The sequence below is a fragment of the Pleurodeles waltl genome, chromosome 2_1 (assembly GCF_031143425.1).
Source record: "Pleurodeles waltl isolate 20211129_DDA chromosome 2_1, aPleWal1.hap1.20221129, whole genome shotgun sequence".
Lineage (NCBI taxonomy): Eukaryota > Metazoa > Chordata > Amphibia > Caudata > Salamandridae > Pleurodeles > Pleurodeles waltl.
Genome location: NC_090438.1, coordinates 905,034,394 through 905,052,372, shown reverse-complemented (window position 1 = coordinate 905,052,372; position 17,979 = coordinate 905,034,394). Strand labels below are relative to the sequence as shown.

Sequence of the window (17,979 nt, the reverse complement as noted above, 5' to 3'; positions counted from 1 at the left end):
TACTTGGTGCTGACATGCTCTCAGATGCAGAGTTGACTGACAGACTGAAATGACCTGACAATGTGCACATCTAACTTGGATCTTACCTAACTTTCAAAAGGCCACTCCACAGAACAGGGAGGAGGGTGGTGATAAAGAATCTGGAAGTAGGCAGAGTATCCATCAGAAAGAGTGTTACAGTAGGTAACTCACTCACTCTACTGATGAATACTTTAGCTGAAGATTCCTCACTTCATGAGTAAATACCAAAAGTAAAGCCCTCTCCAAAGAGGTGGGTATGAAAAGCAGACTTTATACAGTAAGTTCTGCAGACCAGAGTGGGAAAAATGTCATTTTCTTGGGACCTGCGAATTGATGCATTAATACCTGGTGAAAGTACGGACGGATGCCCAAGTGGAAGTCTGTCAGATGTCTAAAACACTTACACCCCAAAGGCAGTCATAGCTTTTGCCCTAGTGGAATGAGCCTGAAGTGCCTTGTGAGGATTCTTAATAAACAAGACATAATAGTTTTATGCAAAGGACTGTCTGTCATGATATGGTCGATTTCTGGAACGCCAATTCCTTCTTTGCGCCGACTTGCTACTCCATAGTTATATTAATATATAAACTACAGGCCCACCATGGAGCAAACCAGTGTAGCCTCTAGTACAACTTAAAGGTAGGCGACAGAGATAAGAATATGGTGCATATAATGGCCTGCCCCACATGGAACTTTGACGCCACTCGTGTATTGAAGAATGCACAGGTCCTAAAGACCACCTTGCCAGGAAAAACTGACTGCAAATGTCTGCAACTCAGTTGTGACATCGCCAGAAGTGACTTTAATGAAGAACACAGTCTTTAAAGTCAAATATCACAGGGTACTACTGTGAAGAGGCTCAAAAGGAGCACACATGAGCAACATCAGGAACAGATTAAGATCCCCCATGCAGCATGCTAAAGTCATAAAGTGAACCATGGGAACCATATCTTTGAGCCCTTTTGAAAAATGCATTATAGCAGAGAATTAGACAAAGACGGCTGATCAGCCAAATGGAGAAAGGGCAAACAAATCCAATAATTATCCTTTAAAAGTGTCTACAGGAAAGTCTTGCCAGGCCAAAGAGAAAGCAAACCAAAACCTGCTTCTCCCCTCAGACCAGATTCCAAATATGGCCCAGTGTCCCGAAATCAGTACATCAAATGGAACGGAGGAGGGCAGTCAGAATGACATCCTCAGCTTTCAATGGAATGTCGAAACCTCTGAAATGGTTCTTCTCAATATTCCTCCAGGGAGGTGCACTTTGTGGAAGTTCAAATGAAGCACTGTCCCCTTCTGAAACAGAGTCAACAACTCTAAATAACATTTTCTGAGGACAATTCGGGGCTAGTAGGGTCAGATGTGTTCAACCACCCATGACTCTTCAAGATTGCCTGGATCTGTGGCTGGGGTGGGGACAGTTAAAGAAGGCTGGAGTCCTAGCTCAGGCAGAAATTGTCTCCTAGAGATCAACAAGAGGATACTGAAGCACAGAATGCTAGATGGGCAAGTTACTTACCTTCGGTAACACATAAACAATATATAGTTGCAGATTTCCTATGTTAGAATTTTCCCCAGGAGTCAGTCTGGATCTGGAGATTTTTCTCAAGCAGTACCCCTGCGTGCCGTTAGGTGGTGTCAACCAACTCTGTGCTCATCATTGGTGTCGTCAGCACTGGATACTACATTGCAGGTCCTATATAGACATCACCATGGCACGCTGTCAGTTAGTTTCTTTTCACAACTTTCCACGCCACAAGCGAAGAACCATGAATAACACTGACCATTGGTGTGGCAAAACTAAGGCACTGAAAGGAAGTAGCTGTCCATAGAAATCACTTTGCAGAGAGAAGAGGATGGATGGGTCCTAAGGAATTTGCAACTAGATATTGTCTCTACCAGATAAGGCATGAAAGAGACATTATAGTTGCAGATTCCTTACCTTAGAATAGATAGCCAAGCAATACCATCCCGGAGGTGGGTCTACGAACCAAGATCACACCAGAAGGTCCTGCAGGACCGAACAGGCAAAGTGCCCATTCCGACGCACCTATCTAGGCAGTAGTGTTAAGTAAACATGTGCAGGGATACCCATGTTGCCGCCTGACATATGTCCAGGATTAGAACTCTGATTGCTCCCACAGTGGTTGCAGCTTTAGCTCTGGCAGAATAAGCATGCAAGCCCACAGGGGGTTGCTTTTGAGCCAATGCTTAGCACATTTTAATGCAGCATATGACCCATCTGGAGATGGTTCTCTTCCGTCCTAGCTGACCTTTCTTCGCACCTACATAGCCGACAAAGAGCTCATCATCCACCTGGAACTCTTTGGTATGATCAAGGTAGAATGGCAATAATCTTTTTTGGTTCCGGGCTCTGGATTCTCTCCTCTTCCTTATAAGGATGTGGTTGGGGGTAAAAAGTAGTCAAGATGATGAATTTTACTGCGTGTAAGGGCGTGACCACTTTCGGAAGAAATGAGGCCATTGTGCGAAGCATTACTTTGTCAGGATAGATGGAGAGGTAGGGAGCCTTAGATGACAATGCCTGCAGCTGACTCATCCTGTGGGCAGATGTAATAGCCACAAGGAAGGCTGTTTTCAAAGTGAGAAGCCTGAGAGCACAATTATGGAGCGGCTCAAAAGGAGCGCACATCAGGTATGTCAAAACCAAATTCAAATCCCATTGGGACCTAATGAATGGGGAAGGAGGAAACACATTAGTAAGGCATTTAAGGAACCTATTAACAATATGAGATTTCAACAAAGAAGCAAAAAGAAAGCAGAGATTGCAGACAAATAGCATTTGAGAGTGCCCCAAAAAAGAGTCCTGCTGGGCCAAAGAAAGTATAAACAATAGAACCTCAGAGGGGAGGTGGGAGGGGATTGGAGGGGTGGGGGATGTTATTCAACAGACTTGTCTGTGCACCATGCCACAAATTTCTTCTGATGACAGAAGGGACGCCTGGCTGCCAAGAGAAAGTTACAGACTTCAGACAGAAGGTCAAAAGCGGTCAACTGCCGCTGCTCAAACTCCATGGAAGAAGATGGTGAATGGACAGGTTTGGGTGGATAACCCTCCCCTGCTGCTGCGACAGAAGAACCTACAGAAAGGGCAGTCTGATCAGAGGATCGATGGCCATGCTCAATAGCATGGGATACAAGACTTTTCGTGCCCAGTCTGGAGCCATAAGAATTACTTGGACCTGGTCTTTCTTCATCTTCTTGAGGCCTCTGGGCAGAAGTGGTACGGGTGGGAAGGTATACAGGAGGCCTGACCTCCACTCAAGACAAAAAGCATCACCAAGCAAGTGCTGCTTTGGAAAGTCCAATACGCAATACTGCTGACACTGTGCCACCTCCAGATGGAGATGCCATTCGTGATCGACTAAGCATTGTCGGCTGAGTTAATCTGCTCTGACGTTCAAAGGGCCCACCAGATGTTGAACCACCAGGATATGCCCTGCTGTTCAAGCCACGTCCAGAGGAGCACAGCCTCTTGACAAAGGGTCCATGATTCTACCCCGACCTGCTTGTTACAGGACCACATGGTGGTGGTGTTTTCTGTGAACACCTGCACCACCTTTCCTTTGAGAGAGGAAAGAAATGGTTTCAATGCTAGTGTGACTGCCCAGAGGTCCAACAGGTTGATGTCAAGTCTTTACTCTACTGGAGAGCAGATGCCTCTGATCTCTGCCTATACCAGAGGGCTGCACGATCCCAGGAGTGATGCATCTGTCACTACTGTCAGATCTGGTTGGGGAAGGGAGAGGGATCTTCCTCTGTCCTAATCACGGTTCACTAGCCACCACTGCAGATCTCACGGAGCTCCTTCCGTGATCTGGACCATGTCGGAGAGATTCCCCTGATGTTGCGCCCACTGGAACTTCAGGCCCCTCTGCAGAGCCCGCATGTGCAATCTGGCATGTGTCACCTGCAGGAGGCCATGAGGCCCAGAAGTCTCAGAGTTAGTCTCACCGAAATCCAGGATAGAGGCTGAAACACTGGTATCATAGCCCGAATATCCTGGACTCGCTGCTCGGGAGGATAAGCCTGAAACTGCACAGTCCCCAGAACAGCTCCAATTAAAGGCGGCATCTGAGAGGGAATCAGGTGTGATTTCAGCACACTGATAGTGAACCCTAGCAGGTTTGGAAGTGGGAGACGACAGCCTGGGGTAAATCCGCCTTCAACAGCCAGTCGTCAAGATAAGGAAGGACTGAAAATCCTCATCTATGCAGATGAGCTGCAACCACTGCAGTCACCTTGGTGAACACCCGAGAAGTGCTGGTAAGGTCAAAGCGGAGCACGGTGAACTGAAAGTGTTCTTGGCCTACCCTGAACTGCAAGTAACGTCTATGGGCAGGCAGGACGGGAATGTGGACGTAAACGTCCTGCAAGGCCAACGCTATCATCCATTCTCCTGGGTCAAGGGCAGATAGAACCTGTGCAAGAGTAAGAATTTTGAACTTTTTCTTGAGAAGAGATTGAAGGACCGAAGGTCTAGGATAGGGAGGAGACCCTTGTCAGTTTTGGGCCCCAGAAAGTAGCAGGAGTAACAACCACAACCTGCTACTAGCATAGGGACCCTCTCTATGGCTCCCTTGGCCAAGAGAGCCGTAATCTCCTCGCAGAGAAGTGCCAATTAATCCTCCGTCATCCCATTGTTGGATGGTGGCATGGATTGAGGAGTAGTCTCAAAGGGGAGGGAGTAGCCCTGAAAAACTCATCTGTCTGATGTGATGGACTGCCAGCAGAGAAGTGGATAGCGAATCCTGCCTCCGACTGGTCCCTGGTGGGAAATAGTCTGACTAGGAAACAGAGGCAGCTGCCGTGGGGGTGAAACTGTTGGGATGAGTGGACTGGCCTGATTGCTGGCTTCCTGGTCCACGAGGACGGTGGATCCCATAACCCTGGCCATGCAGAAGCTAGGCAGGGTGCACAGCATGGTGGCTGGAGGAGAACGAATGTGGTAGGATGCCCTTCTGCAGCCATGAAAGAGATGAAAAACCGACTGAGGAGGGTGAGGGGCAGCTGAAAGGCCCAAGGACCTTACCGTAGCACGAGAATCCTTGAAGCGCTTGAGTGCCTAATCTGCTTTGTCTACAAAGAGACGGTGCCATCAAAGGGTGTGTCCAGAAGATTGGCTTGGACATCCCCTGAAAAGCCAGACGTCCTCAACCATGCTTGGCACCTCAGGCTCACCATCGATGCAACTGCTCTGTCCAGTGAGTCAGTCGTCTCCAGTCCACATCTAATTGGGAACTTTGCTGCGTCTCTCCTATCAGAGAGTACAGCCCGGACCTCCTTTGGGACCTGTTGCAGCACTGGCACAGCCGCATCCCACAGAGTGTGGGAGTAACAGTCCAAAAGCCATGCAGTGTTCACGGACCGCAATGCCAGTCTAGAGGAAGAAAAAAATCAGCCTCTTGGATTCTCTAACCGGGGGTGCTGAAGCGAACTCACCCTGGAATGTACAGGCTTGGATAACCGAGCTCTCAAGGGATAGTTGTCCCTGTGATGGGTTTGGACAAGGTACCCAGCATGACATTGGTACATGCTTTATTGAAGGGCAACAGGGGTTCAGAGGAGTAAGCACCAGGTTGAAACACCTAGTCCTGACTGCCACCAAAGGCAGCTCGAGGCCCAGGACCTCTGCCGCTCTTCACACTTCCATGGAATAGTACTCTCCCTCCTCCGGAGCCACTGTAGGGGAAGAAAGCATACCAGTGTCAGGGAAAGTATCCAGATCACTGGCTTCACCCAGGTCCGTACGCCAGTCCAAGGGGTCTTGTATCTGGTGTTCCAAATGGCCCAGTGGCCCCTTCTATTCCTCATGGGGGCAACTCCCCTGTCAAAGTCAGAATCAGCGCACTGCGATATCGTCCGGCTCCCTTTCGGATTCTGCAATGAGGAAAGAGTTGATGCTGCTCTGGGGGCATGGTGGGCGTCTGGAGTGTTGATGTCGGAACGGGCATCACACAGGTTGAGGTCATATGACTGAAATCGGTTCAGATCTAGGAATGGATCCATGGGTACACCCTGGAGCCGAAGCCGCCACTGTGGAACCCGAGGGGATAGGGGTCGTTCAGGGTCCTGGAAACTTGGGGAGGCACAGTCGACCCAGTTGCAGGATTCAAAGACAGAGGCCTAGAATGCCAATGCTCCTCATCCCTCATCTCGTCGGCTGACAGGGTAACTTCTTATGCCTCCACCTACCCGTTCTCGAGACCTTCCTCTCAACCGAGATAGGGAGCGCAGCAGAGCTGTGTGCCAGGCTGCAAGAAACTTTAGGGCTCGCTCCCTCAAAGCTTTTAAACTCATTGCCCAGCACTAGGAGCACGACTTCAGGTTGTGGTTGTGCTTCAGACATCACAGGCACACTGGTGAGGATCTGTTACGGACATCACCAAATAACAGGATCCCCAAGGCTTCAACACGGTCCTACGCAAAGACATCCTCAACGCACCAGGTAAAAAAAAACATCAGTCAAAAAACGATTGAGGGGTAGCTCTTCTTCAGATCACCGCTAATCTGGCGCAGAAAGAAAAGAATTGATGTCAGCACACCGGGGTGGTGCCTATATAGGAGCTGCAACGGCATATCTGGCGCGGACGACGCAATGACTGACAGAGAGCCAATCGATGCCACGTAACTACGCACAGGGATACTGCTCGAGAAAAATCTCTGGATCCAGACAGATGACAGGGGAAATTCTAAGGTAAAGAATCTGCAACCAGATGTCTCTATCAGATATGGAGAATTTTCATAAGTGGAAAAAAGCTCTACCGAGGGTAAGCCTCACTGGGCAAACACACCCCTTGGTGTAATGCCACTCGTGATCAGCAAGTGGACACCTGCTGTGTTTGAAAGCTGGGGCTTCTTGATGCTAGGAGATCTTTGGACTGAAGAGGCAACAAGCCTTGGCAACGACAAGCAGAGGCGGTGCACAAGTGTTCCAGCCAAGCATCTCCAGCGAGGGACACAAACTTCCCAGTTGCAAGGAACAGAGAGCCAGGGCGCTCCCAGGCAGACCGTGTTGCTGGGCTGGAGAGAACTCTGTGCGCATGTGTGTTTGGCCGGCCTGAGTCAGCCGGCCAAACACACATGCACACTGAAGGGAGTGCACAGTGCACTCCCCTCATCTCGTCACCCCCAATGCCCGGCCCAAAAAGAGAAGCCGCAACTGACTGAGTGACTCCTTCACTCCAAAGGAGATTCCTTCTTTTTTTCGTAAGTGCAGGCAGAGTCCCAGTGACTCTGAAGGATTCATGGCCACAGAGTAGCAGAAGTCTTTGCAGAAAGTAGAAACAAAGTTGCAGGAGGAGCCCTCCTACTGGTTACAGTCTTGCTTCAGGATCCAGTGAAGAACAGTAACGGTTCCGGTGTCCAGGCTGCAGAAGTGTCTTTCAGACGAGACTTGCGGTCTGCAAGTTCCTTAAGTCTTGCAGTGGAATCTGGGTTCCCACCCTTGGAGAGACCTTAAGTAACCCAGGAAGGGGGTTGACATTAACTGCAGTGAGCACCAATCAGAGGGGGTCAGAGACATCACCCAGCTGGACTAAACAGTCAGAGGCTCCCAGGGGCCTCTGCTCATCTTATTTCCAAGATGGCAGAACCAAGTGGTGACCTGGCAGAGCTCTGTGCACCTCCCTAGGAGAGGAGGTGGACAGGGTGGTGGTCACTCCCCCGTCCTTTGTGTAGTTTTGCGCCAGAGCAGAAACTGGGTATTCCTACACTGGTGCAAACCTAGGTATTGAAGAAGGGCACCAAATGTGCCCTTCAAAGCAGTCTGGTGGTGCTCAGAAGCACCCCCACCCCGGCCCAGAGACACCTATTTCTAAAGAAGAGGTGGTCACACCTCTGCCCTTCAAGAAACCCTTTGTTCGGTCTACCCTTGCCCAAGCTGGGCTCAGCAGCACAAGGGCAGAACAGTTTCTGGGGTCGGCAGCAGCATGGGCTGGCATGCAGACTCTGCAAGGCTGTACAGGCAGACATGGGGGGATCCACTAGGGAACCCCCAAAGTACATGGTATCATGCAACAAACACTGTAATTGGTGTAGTTGAATGATTCCAACATGTTTAATACCAAACATGCCTATGTTCTGTAAAACCATTATGTAGTTGGACCTCTTGTGTTGACCAGTGTACGCTAGCTACTTTAATATGGCTTCCTCGCACTTACAAAGCCCAGGGAATGGAGTCTGGGTGTTGTGGGGAACCTTTGCTCATGCAGGGATGCCCTCACACTTAGAACCATGCATCCAGCCCTTGGGCTAGAGGGCCTACATTAGGGGTGACTTACAGGGTCAGAGTGCAGTGACAATGATATAAGGTAAACCTTATATCTGGAGAGAAAGGTGCATCCACCATTTCACACAGGCTGCAATGGCAAGCCTGCAGTCACAATTTGTTGCATGGGCCCCCATGGGTGCTACAACACATGCTGCAGCCCATGGGGAACCCCTGTGTCCCAATGCCCTGGTACCATATACTAGAGACTTACATGGGTGCAATTGTGGGGTATAAAAGGTACCTTATAACTAAATTCAGGGGAGAGAACACTGACACTGGGGTCCTGGTTAGCAGGATCCCAGTGTACTAAAGTCTAAACACACTGACACCAGGCAAAATGTGGGGGTAACTATGCCAGAAAACATGCTACATTCCTACAAATATTATGGAAGAGTCCCATCAAAGACCACAGGTGTCTGATAACCACTTATATAAGGGACATCACCAATATAGAGTGAACACATCCATGATCACAGAGGACTTCAGAGGAGGAAGAGAGAATGATCTGTCTAGAGTCAGGTTGAAATCTCTCATTCCACGCTGAGCCACCGCATAGGAGATTTGAATCTTGTCCATGAAGCATCCCCAATGCTATACCTACTGCATATAAAGATTCATATGAAGTGCATGTGTATGCCAATAAATGTGAAGCACCAGAAGAATGCAAGAGGCTAGAAGACCAACCAGTCTAAGAAGCGTTGCAACTGAGTCAGCAGCTGATACTTGAAGTATGAGGACCATAGCTTGAATGAATCGGACTCTCTGCAGCTGTAAAGACATCTTGAGGGCAATGGTATCCCCAACAGTCCCAATAAAGGGAAGTTTCGAAGACAACAGAAGATGGAAACTCCAAGGGGCGGACAGCAATGCGCAGTAGTCTGAACATGGTCCTAAAATAGTGAGTTGAGCCCACCTTCAATATCTAGTATTGTAGATACATGATCCTCAACCTAGGAAGAGGGGCAACAAATACAGACAAGACCTTCATAAAGATCTGAGAATCCCATGTCAGGCTGAGGGGCAGTGCAGTGAATTTAGAGTGGTCCAACCCTATGATACAGCAGAGCTACTTGCTTTGAGTCTGCAGGCTTGGTACATGAAAGTTTGTATCCTGTAGTTCCAGTGACACCATCCAGGCTTTGAAATCCAAAGCCATTAGAACCTGATCCAACCATCATTTTGAACCTCTTCAGGAGGAACAAGTTCAATGCTCCAAGGTCTAGAAACCTTCTTACACAATAAATTACCAGGAATGCCAACCCAACCCGCCTCTCAGCCTTAGCTACAACTTCAAACACTCTCTTGGCAAGTAACAGAACTTCTTTGGGATAAATAATAGCACAATCTGCTTACATGTGAGCAAAGAATGGATGAACACTGTTGAGAGGGGTGCACTTAAACTTTTTGAACAATCTGAATGGCACATTAGTCTGACAAAATAGAGTACCAAAAGCATAGGCAGTGCTGGATTTGGTCCCCTGCTGGCCCCAAGTGGCTGATGGATGGTAAATTAAAAAGGCTTTGCTGCAACAGTCCTGTGCATTGCTTTAATTAGTGACCCCTTTCTCTACCATTACCCTCGGCACCAGGAAAAGGCTGAAGCGGCTGCTGGACATGGTGCCTCTGGTAACAGGCAGGGTCCTTTTAGTGACCCTCAATCTGCAGAAGGAAATGGCTGGCAAGGGGAAACAATCCCAAGAAACAAGAGATAAGAAGGCTGTCTTGTCCATATTTTCTATTCCCTATCTGATGGGGCCACAGGGAAAGAGTTTCGATTGAAAGTGCTTGTGAAAGTCTGAACTAAAGAGCTTTCAGAAGGAATATGTTATGCTAGAAATGCTGGAACACCTGGTGCAGGTCTGTAATATCTAGCAATATGGTGATTCACTGGAAGGGTAACAAAAAGGCCTACACCATGCCACCATGAAGCACTCCGGGCTTCATTAAAGAGCAGTAAGGGCTCAGAAGTCCCAGCCCCAGGTTGTACAATCTTGGACAGAAGATTGGATTTAGCCTCCACCAAGGGGAACTGCAAATATAGCATCTTCTGCAGCTCTATGAATTACTTGAGAAAAAAGAATCACTCTTTCCTATAGTGGGATTCACTTCCATCTCTGATGGACTATGCAATTCACTGACATTTCAAAGTTCAAGATACAAACCAACCCTTAGTATGAGGAGGGAGCAAGTGGATGATGTCTTCATCAGCTTCATAATGGTGAAAATGTTTAAGTACCTGAAGAGCCAAAAAGGGCATCCCATCAGCCTGAAAAACTGCCTTTGAGGCAAGGGGACAATAAGAAAGTTTTCATCAAACTGATGTTGGGCTTTTTTGATAGTGTAGCACAACATGGGACATGTCCTAGCTGAAGCCGGTTCCGGACAGAGTCTCTGGTCCTGCGTCTTGTGCTAGTCAAACTTTGGCTTCCCTGTGCCTGATGGTCTTTAGATGGCTCAGGGAACATGTGTCACAGTATTTAAGTCACATGTGGTGCCAAAGACAAACACAGTGCAAGAATGTGACTGACATCTGTTTGTGGCATATCATGAAACCTGTCCTTTTGGGTAGTGACATCCCTGCATGCTGCCAAAAAAGCTTTGGAGAAACCCTTGGTAAAAGAACCAATATCTGCACAAGCAAAGATTATGATTTGCGTCGACAGGGACAGACAGGAACCAACATCAGCAAGCAGGGGTGACAGTGATGTGAGACTCCATGTCATCATATCCAGAGGCAGGAATATGTAATGAGTGAGGCTCATACTACCAACTGCCTGCATGAAGGAGCTACTGCTTTCCGCATCTAGTTTGGTACCTAAAGAGATTCATTAAGTCCAAAATCTGCAATCAGACTAAAGGAAATTATTTTCATAGGCTTGAACTCTCAAGTGGAGAAAAACACAATCAATTTATGCATGCATGTTCCCCCCATTTGATTTTGATAGTCTTCTGGAGGACTTACGATCTAAACTCCACACATTTGCATCCACTTCTTCGTCAAGGAGGATGGGTAGTGATTTATAAATATAATATAATGAAGATTCCCATAAAAAGGGTTGTTTAAAGTACAAACCTGACTTGAAACGCTAGTAATATTCTACGTAAATTGTTCATAAAGATTAGTAGCTGTGATTGCTGGATTCCATTGAGTGTGAACTTGTATCCCATTTCAATGTGATATAATCAAAAGTAAACGTCCCAACATACCACTATTAATCTCATACGCAAGACGGAGATATGGCATGTCCAGTATAGAAGGTAATTCTTTATTGATCTGAAGCCCTCCACACAGCAAATTGTTTTACTCTAGTAGTAAATAGCAGTAAACTGAGTTAAAAAGGACATAGGACTCAACAACAGCGCTTTTTAGATGCACATCCACTCACTGAACAACTCAAACTTCAGCCAATGAGGTGAACCAGGACAACCAGTGACCATGACTCAAGAGGCCAGAAACAACTTCTTGAAGTTGAAGGCCCTTCCACAGCAAATCTCTCACCGTCTAAGATATCCTTTAAAGGTCAAAGACACATTTTGAACATAGACAGCCACTGCCTTGCCTTGATTTTCTCTTTCAGAATTAAACGTCAATATCAGATGCCTCCTGTGATATCAACAATTCACAGTACGTTAATGGGCTCATTACACAATGAAAATAACTTTCAGGGACATCTTGAAAAGAAAGTGGGTCAGAAAGACTTGGGGATGAGCATCAATCTTAATGGCTCTTTTTCCACTGACACCAAAGACAGGAAAACAGACATCTCTGAGAGGCAAGACATACACTTGCCCAAAAGCCTAACAATTGCTGTAACTTGTTTCCCACATCACACTCATATTTCTGAAGAAAAACACATCCTAATCACAGAAACCATTTCCAAAGGAGACAAGAGTGGGGAAACAAAGCTCCCACTCTGAATACCTCTCAGTTAGAAAACAAATGTCTACATGGAGAAAATAAGGAGGGAGAAAAAGTTTAATTTCAGCACCTGCCTGAAAGGCATTTGTTAAGAGGAGGATTAAGAATCTTCAAGTGCCACCCTACACTACAAGATTAAGAGCCCTTAATTTCAATGCTTAAAACATATAGGATATAGCAAACCACACAGTGAGAAACGGGATGAGTGTCTCAAAGCAAATGGGTTTTAAAGCCCTATTTTTCCTCAGAACACTGCCTGCAGAGTTAGGTGGGGGCAGTTATAATACTTATAGACCACCTGCAAATGTAAGCTGTTAACGTTTTTCTTTTCTATATGATGATTGTATGGCTCGGTGTGTCAATAGAATAAAAAGAACAGCAGAAAAAAAGATGAATGAAATGTAACAAGTGTTTCACAAAATAAATGAAAGAGGAGAAATGTTTATTTTGACGCCTCTTCACAAATTCACACAAAACACATTGCAAGGCCACCTGTCATTGTGCTGCATGCTGGGATTGTGGTGATCCTCAAATGCCTAAGAATGACTATAGTTTGACTGTCAGGCTGCATGTTTAAAAGGACAGAAATTCATCATTTTTACATCAACTGGAGATTTTGTTTTTCTCTGTTGCAAACATGGTCAGGATATAGAGGTCAGACACATTCAATGTTTATGAATTTATTAAAGAACTCGTGAATGAAAAGTAGATTAAGATATAATTTTAAGTACCTTACAGCACAAACTTTGATCTAAGTCTCACAAATTTCACAGACAGACCTCACATTTGTTAGAGTATCAGTTATGACTGTGTAGCACCTAGAAATGTGAATGTATCATCAAAAACTTTATGTCTACCTAATGCTTTGTAAATGTTATCAGTAAGAAAATATTCACATAGTTCAATGTGTAAACCACAATGTATCACATCTGACTGCAAACTGCACATTTATACACACTCAAATACATATGGCATGTATTCATGCTTTTAACTAAGGTGGCTCTTCATAATTCAAGCTGTATGAAGTTTGTAGGAATTTCATGGAAAAGTTGTATTTCACTTTTCTGGAGACTCAGTAAGCCTGCATAATTAAAATGTATTTTACCTGATATGCTGTTTGAGATGACAAGACCTTTTGAATGATCGCTGGCAATAAAGGCACTTGTATGGCCTATCAGCAGTAAAATCACGGGGCATAAAACCTTGGAAGGTAAGGTTTTTCCTTGGGATGCGCTGAATAAGGCCTGAAAAGTAGAAAAAAAAGATCTGACTATACACTTTTTCCAGGAAATTAAACATTACATATTCAAAATAGTGTGCATCAGGTTGTCTTAGCATTCTCTCTGGCACCACAGGGACATAGTAGCGAAAGTCTCCATGGTCCAAGGGCTTTATCATGGGATTAAAAGCTGCAAGCAACCAACAACGTATTAATTTTTTTTTAGACGGTCTATAGGTACAGCAAAATAAAGATTAAGATAAGAACAATGACAGACATTCTTAGCAGAAACAAGATACAAGTTATGTGTCCTGTATTTGGTCACTCTCATGGGATGTTGGTATCTGATCAGTGTTGAAACCTGAAACTGCTTTCACAAAAAAGTTGGAAACCAAATTACTGACATGGAACCAAAGTTCATTCATGCTCCCATGTAGGCAGACACACTTTCAGTTCTCGGTACAATCAAGACTATATACTGAAATGGTGAAGAGAAAAGAAACATTTGCAAAGTCAATAAGTCCCACATTTTGGCTCTACCAATGCAGAGCCAATGTTTTTTGATGCTGGTCAGCATCGACACTATGATCTGGCATATTCATGCATAACTCACTACGCTTGTATGTGCACACGTCATGATATGGCAACCATTTATTTTTAGATGTAAAGTTCCAAAACAGCGGACATCCATCTTGGATCAGTAAATAAATGAAACAACAAATCAATAAAGTGTGCATGAAATCGTGTATTTTCACAAAGGAGTGGAAGGTGGCAAATCGCAGCTGCAAGGCGTTCCTAACAAATGAAAATAAAATAATGAATTTATAAAAATGTAACAGGAATGGGTGGTTGAACAAAAGAGAGGATTAAGGGATATCAATGTTTGTTGATCTTGTTTTGTTGTACATTGTTAAGCATTTGTTTTTGTTACTTTACTATGTTCCATTATATTACTGCATTCTGTATATGTTATGATGCTCCATCTACAGACTTCATGCAAATGCTGCTCCAGTTCTAGCCAATAAACATCACATCCCTTTAAAGTAACAATACAAAACAGAAACTGCTGTCAAAGCTGCTAACACTCCACAGCTACAGATCTTCAACTTTTCAAGGCACTAATTAGCACAAACCAATGTGTAGCCTGTGCCTTAAATTAGAACTTGTTAAATTGTACTGCATAACTACTCAAAAACATGTTTTTATGGAACACTTTGTCCTGGCAACAAGCAATGATGAAGAGTTTAACACCTTGATCCGGCAAGTGCCACATCATGACTTACAAGGTTGGGCTAAACTGACATTCACACAAGAATTTCAGAACGAAAACTCCTTATGAAGGAAATTTAATTCATATACCAATCAAGAATGTACAAGAAAATGGGTGCTTTGGAATAGTAAAAACTGCAAAACTAGTTCAAAGCGATTTCTAGTGGTCCACATTAGTTCAGAATGTTAAAAACGTAGTTGGTCACTGCTCCATCTGTATTTAGATTACACTAATTCATTAAAAAAAAAACAAGCACTGCGCATGTAACAATGGCTGTGATCCAATTACCATGGACTTTTAGGTTAATTTACAGTCTGTCTGTGGGTGTAACACTTGTGGAAGTTGCAGATTATCCTATCGAAAATAATCACTTCTAAATTCTAGGCAATATTGTACATATTCATGTTCTCTCCACTAGTATTGTGCCAGATCGTGGGTCCCAATTTAATTCTAAATTTTGTAAAGCATTTTGTGATATGTTTGACATTTCAGTAAACCTTTCTGCATGCTGGCACCCACAGAAAGACAGTCAATCTGTATAGACCAGTCAGTCAATAGAGCAATACCTGTGCTGCTATCTCTCACAGTTTGGTGGGTCTTGGATAGATGTTATATGTACTATAGTGTTTTACAACAAGGCAAAACATGTTCCATCAGAATTTGCTCCCTTTTAATGTTGTGTGCGTGCCATCCTGCTAGTCTACCAGCATTACCACATACTGACCCTTCTTGCCCTAAAGCACATAAAAGATGGCATCTCAAACTACCATATGTCGCACCAAAAATAACTTTCTCAAGGCTCAGGAGATCTATAGGAAACAGGCAGATCACTACCAACATCCTGCTGCTTCTTAATTTGAGAAGAAGTGTGATTCTTAACCTATTTGATTGTTAAAGGTCCAACTAAATTTAAGTCCTTTTAAATATAGGAACATTCCCAATAGAAAAGAATATATGACCAACCGAAGTATAATTGCAACTGACTCCCAATAAGCAACTCTTTCCATTCTTTAATTTAATTTAGGCTCAACCCATGCTCCGTTCAACGGCATCCACCTCTACTTCAGCAGTGCAAGGCATAGGATACAATTTGTAAAAGACTGTGGATTCTCGATTTTGGAAGGGCCAACTCTGCTATTTAATAGATTGGTGGGATTTTGATCCCAAAGAACCCTGTTGGGAAACAGAAGCTCACATTCGTGACCTTCTTCAGGAATGTTCATTCCACCACATGTTTCCTCACAAACCCAAGGGTAGGAGAACATTTATGGGGATAGGTCTGTAAGGAGCTTTTTAAGACCCTGCTCTTCACACCAAAGATAGGTACAAAAAAATACCACAGCATTTAGTCTGTCCCACAACAAACAGACAGGTGATGACCTCCCATGGCTACAGGTAATCACAAACTCGGTTTGAGGGGCACTCCACACACTTTAACCCAAGATCCAGGAAGCTTACCACCACTATGACCCTGCTGGCGTGGATACTGCAGGCTTTAGGGAGTTACCATGAGATATTGGCAGCTTTAGGGCAGGGCAGCTCTAGTAAAGGAGAATGAGCCAGTTTCCAAACTACTCGTCAACATGCTTTCCAGAAGAGGTGAAGCTAAGGAACACAGGGCAAGCACAGTTAAGGTTTATCTTGCAAGCAGTGAACGAGATTCCTCTGAGGAACCAATATCTATTGAAGTTTCTATCCTGAGATGAGAGAGGACACCGAGAACGGGAAAGATTCAACATTTTAAAAAAAAAAACCTGGTTGAGTGGTTGAATAAAGGACAGATTGTTCGACCCCTCATCAATTTTCGGCAGATTTGTCGTGCTTTTTGATAAAAGAACCTGTACAAGTCTGATTACTCCATGAAGTTAAATTAGTAAGGGACAAAGCAAGTTGAACTTATGAATATTTCGATCAAGAGTTCAGGACTTGGCATTGGTGTCTGCTAGGGGACATAGCAGAAACACATTCAATACAATCTTGCAAAACCTGTGATGCTGCTGCTGATTGGTAAAAATATGAATCTCTTCTCTGTTAAAACTAGAGCCCCGGAACCAACACCCTCTAATCCAAAATGGAGTCCGTGGTGCTATTTACCTCTGATACGGAGTCAAGAAGAACTCAGAGTGATAAGCACCTTTCACACAGAATCTACTCTCTGGCGTCCCAATCCCTAACCCTCACCTACATGTTCAGCCTCAGCTAGAAACTGAATTCAGCATTGTGGTGGCTGTGCCTGCGAGTGAGCAGCACGTGCTAACATTCTGCTGCTGTATAACGGACCCCCATAAGTAAGGGACCTGACAAATCACCGCCACAAAGTCACAGCTTGAGAGCACTACACTGGTTACCTGTTGCCAGAAGAACCACCTTCAAGTTGCTTTGTATCTCCCACAAAGCTATACATGGAACAGGACCACTTTTTATCAGAAACACAATATCAAATACATTCAACAGAGAAACCTCCGCTCAAGATTGGCACCATGCCTTAGAACATAACCATACAAGAAAAAGACAATAGGTGGTACACCCTTCTCCGTCCAAGCAGCCAAACTATGGAATTCATTACCCCCAAATATAAGATCCACGGACGAATATCTTGCCTTCAGAAGACTTCTCAAGAGTTGGCTCTTTTCTTCATAACCACCATATCCAAACAACAAAGGACTGCATAAGCCGATAAATATTTATAATCGGATTATGTGTATATATATGTATAGTTCTTTAAGAAATATGGATTGTTTCTATGTCATAATAAATTATACAAATACTCTTTAAGCCTGTTTAACAAATGTATATTTAATCACGGTTATGTAAATATATACGTATGTTTGTGCATGTGTATCTGTATATACATATATATATATATATATATATATATATATATATATATATATATATATATATATATATTATTCTATATATATTCATAGGTCATTGCATAGCTCCTAGATAAGTTGTTATATTAGATACTTATGAATCCCTGCTTTCGTTTTTATTTAACATTGATCACATGTTTTATTATCATAAGTACTTCGCTATTCTAAAATTGAGGAAAGGTAAATGCATGTTAGAAAAGTACACTTATTAATTAACTTCAAATATTACAAATCTTGAAAGTCTGTTTATACAATACTACTTTTCTTCTCATATTATTATACCTATTATTATATTCCTTGCACATATATTCCCTTACTATGTGTTTACATATCTATTACTCTAGTCCTACTGTACTAGAGGAAAATTAAATAAAAATAAAT

General features: G+C 44.2%; 1 protein-coding gene across 3 annotated transcripts in view; it reads right to left on the bottom strand.

Annotated features, from left to right (window-relative positions):
* The window catches only part of ZNF236 (zinc finger protein 236), a 1,086,161-nt gene that overhangs the window by 717,466 nt on the left and 350,716 nt on the right, over nt 1-17,979 (bottom strand). For all 3 annotated transcript variants that reach the window (XM_069218833.1, XM_069218835.1, XM_069218834.1), the window contains one exon: nt 13,339-13,477. In XM_069218833.1, the coding sequence (XP_069074934.1) occupies nt 13,339-13,477 (139 nt within the window). The remainder of the gene's footprint in view (nt 1-13,338; nt 13,478-17,979) is intronic.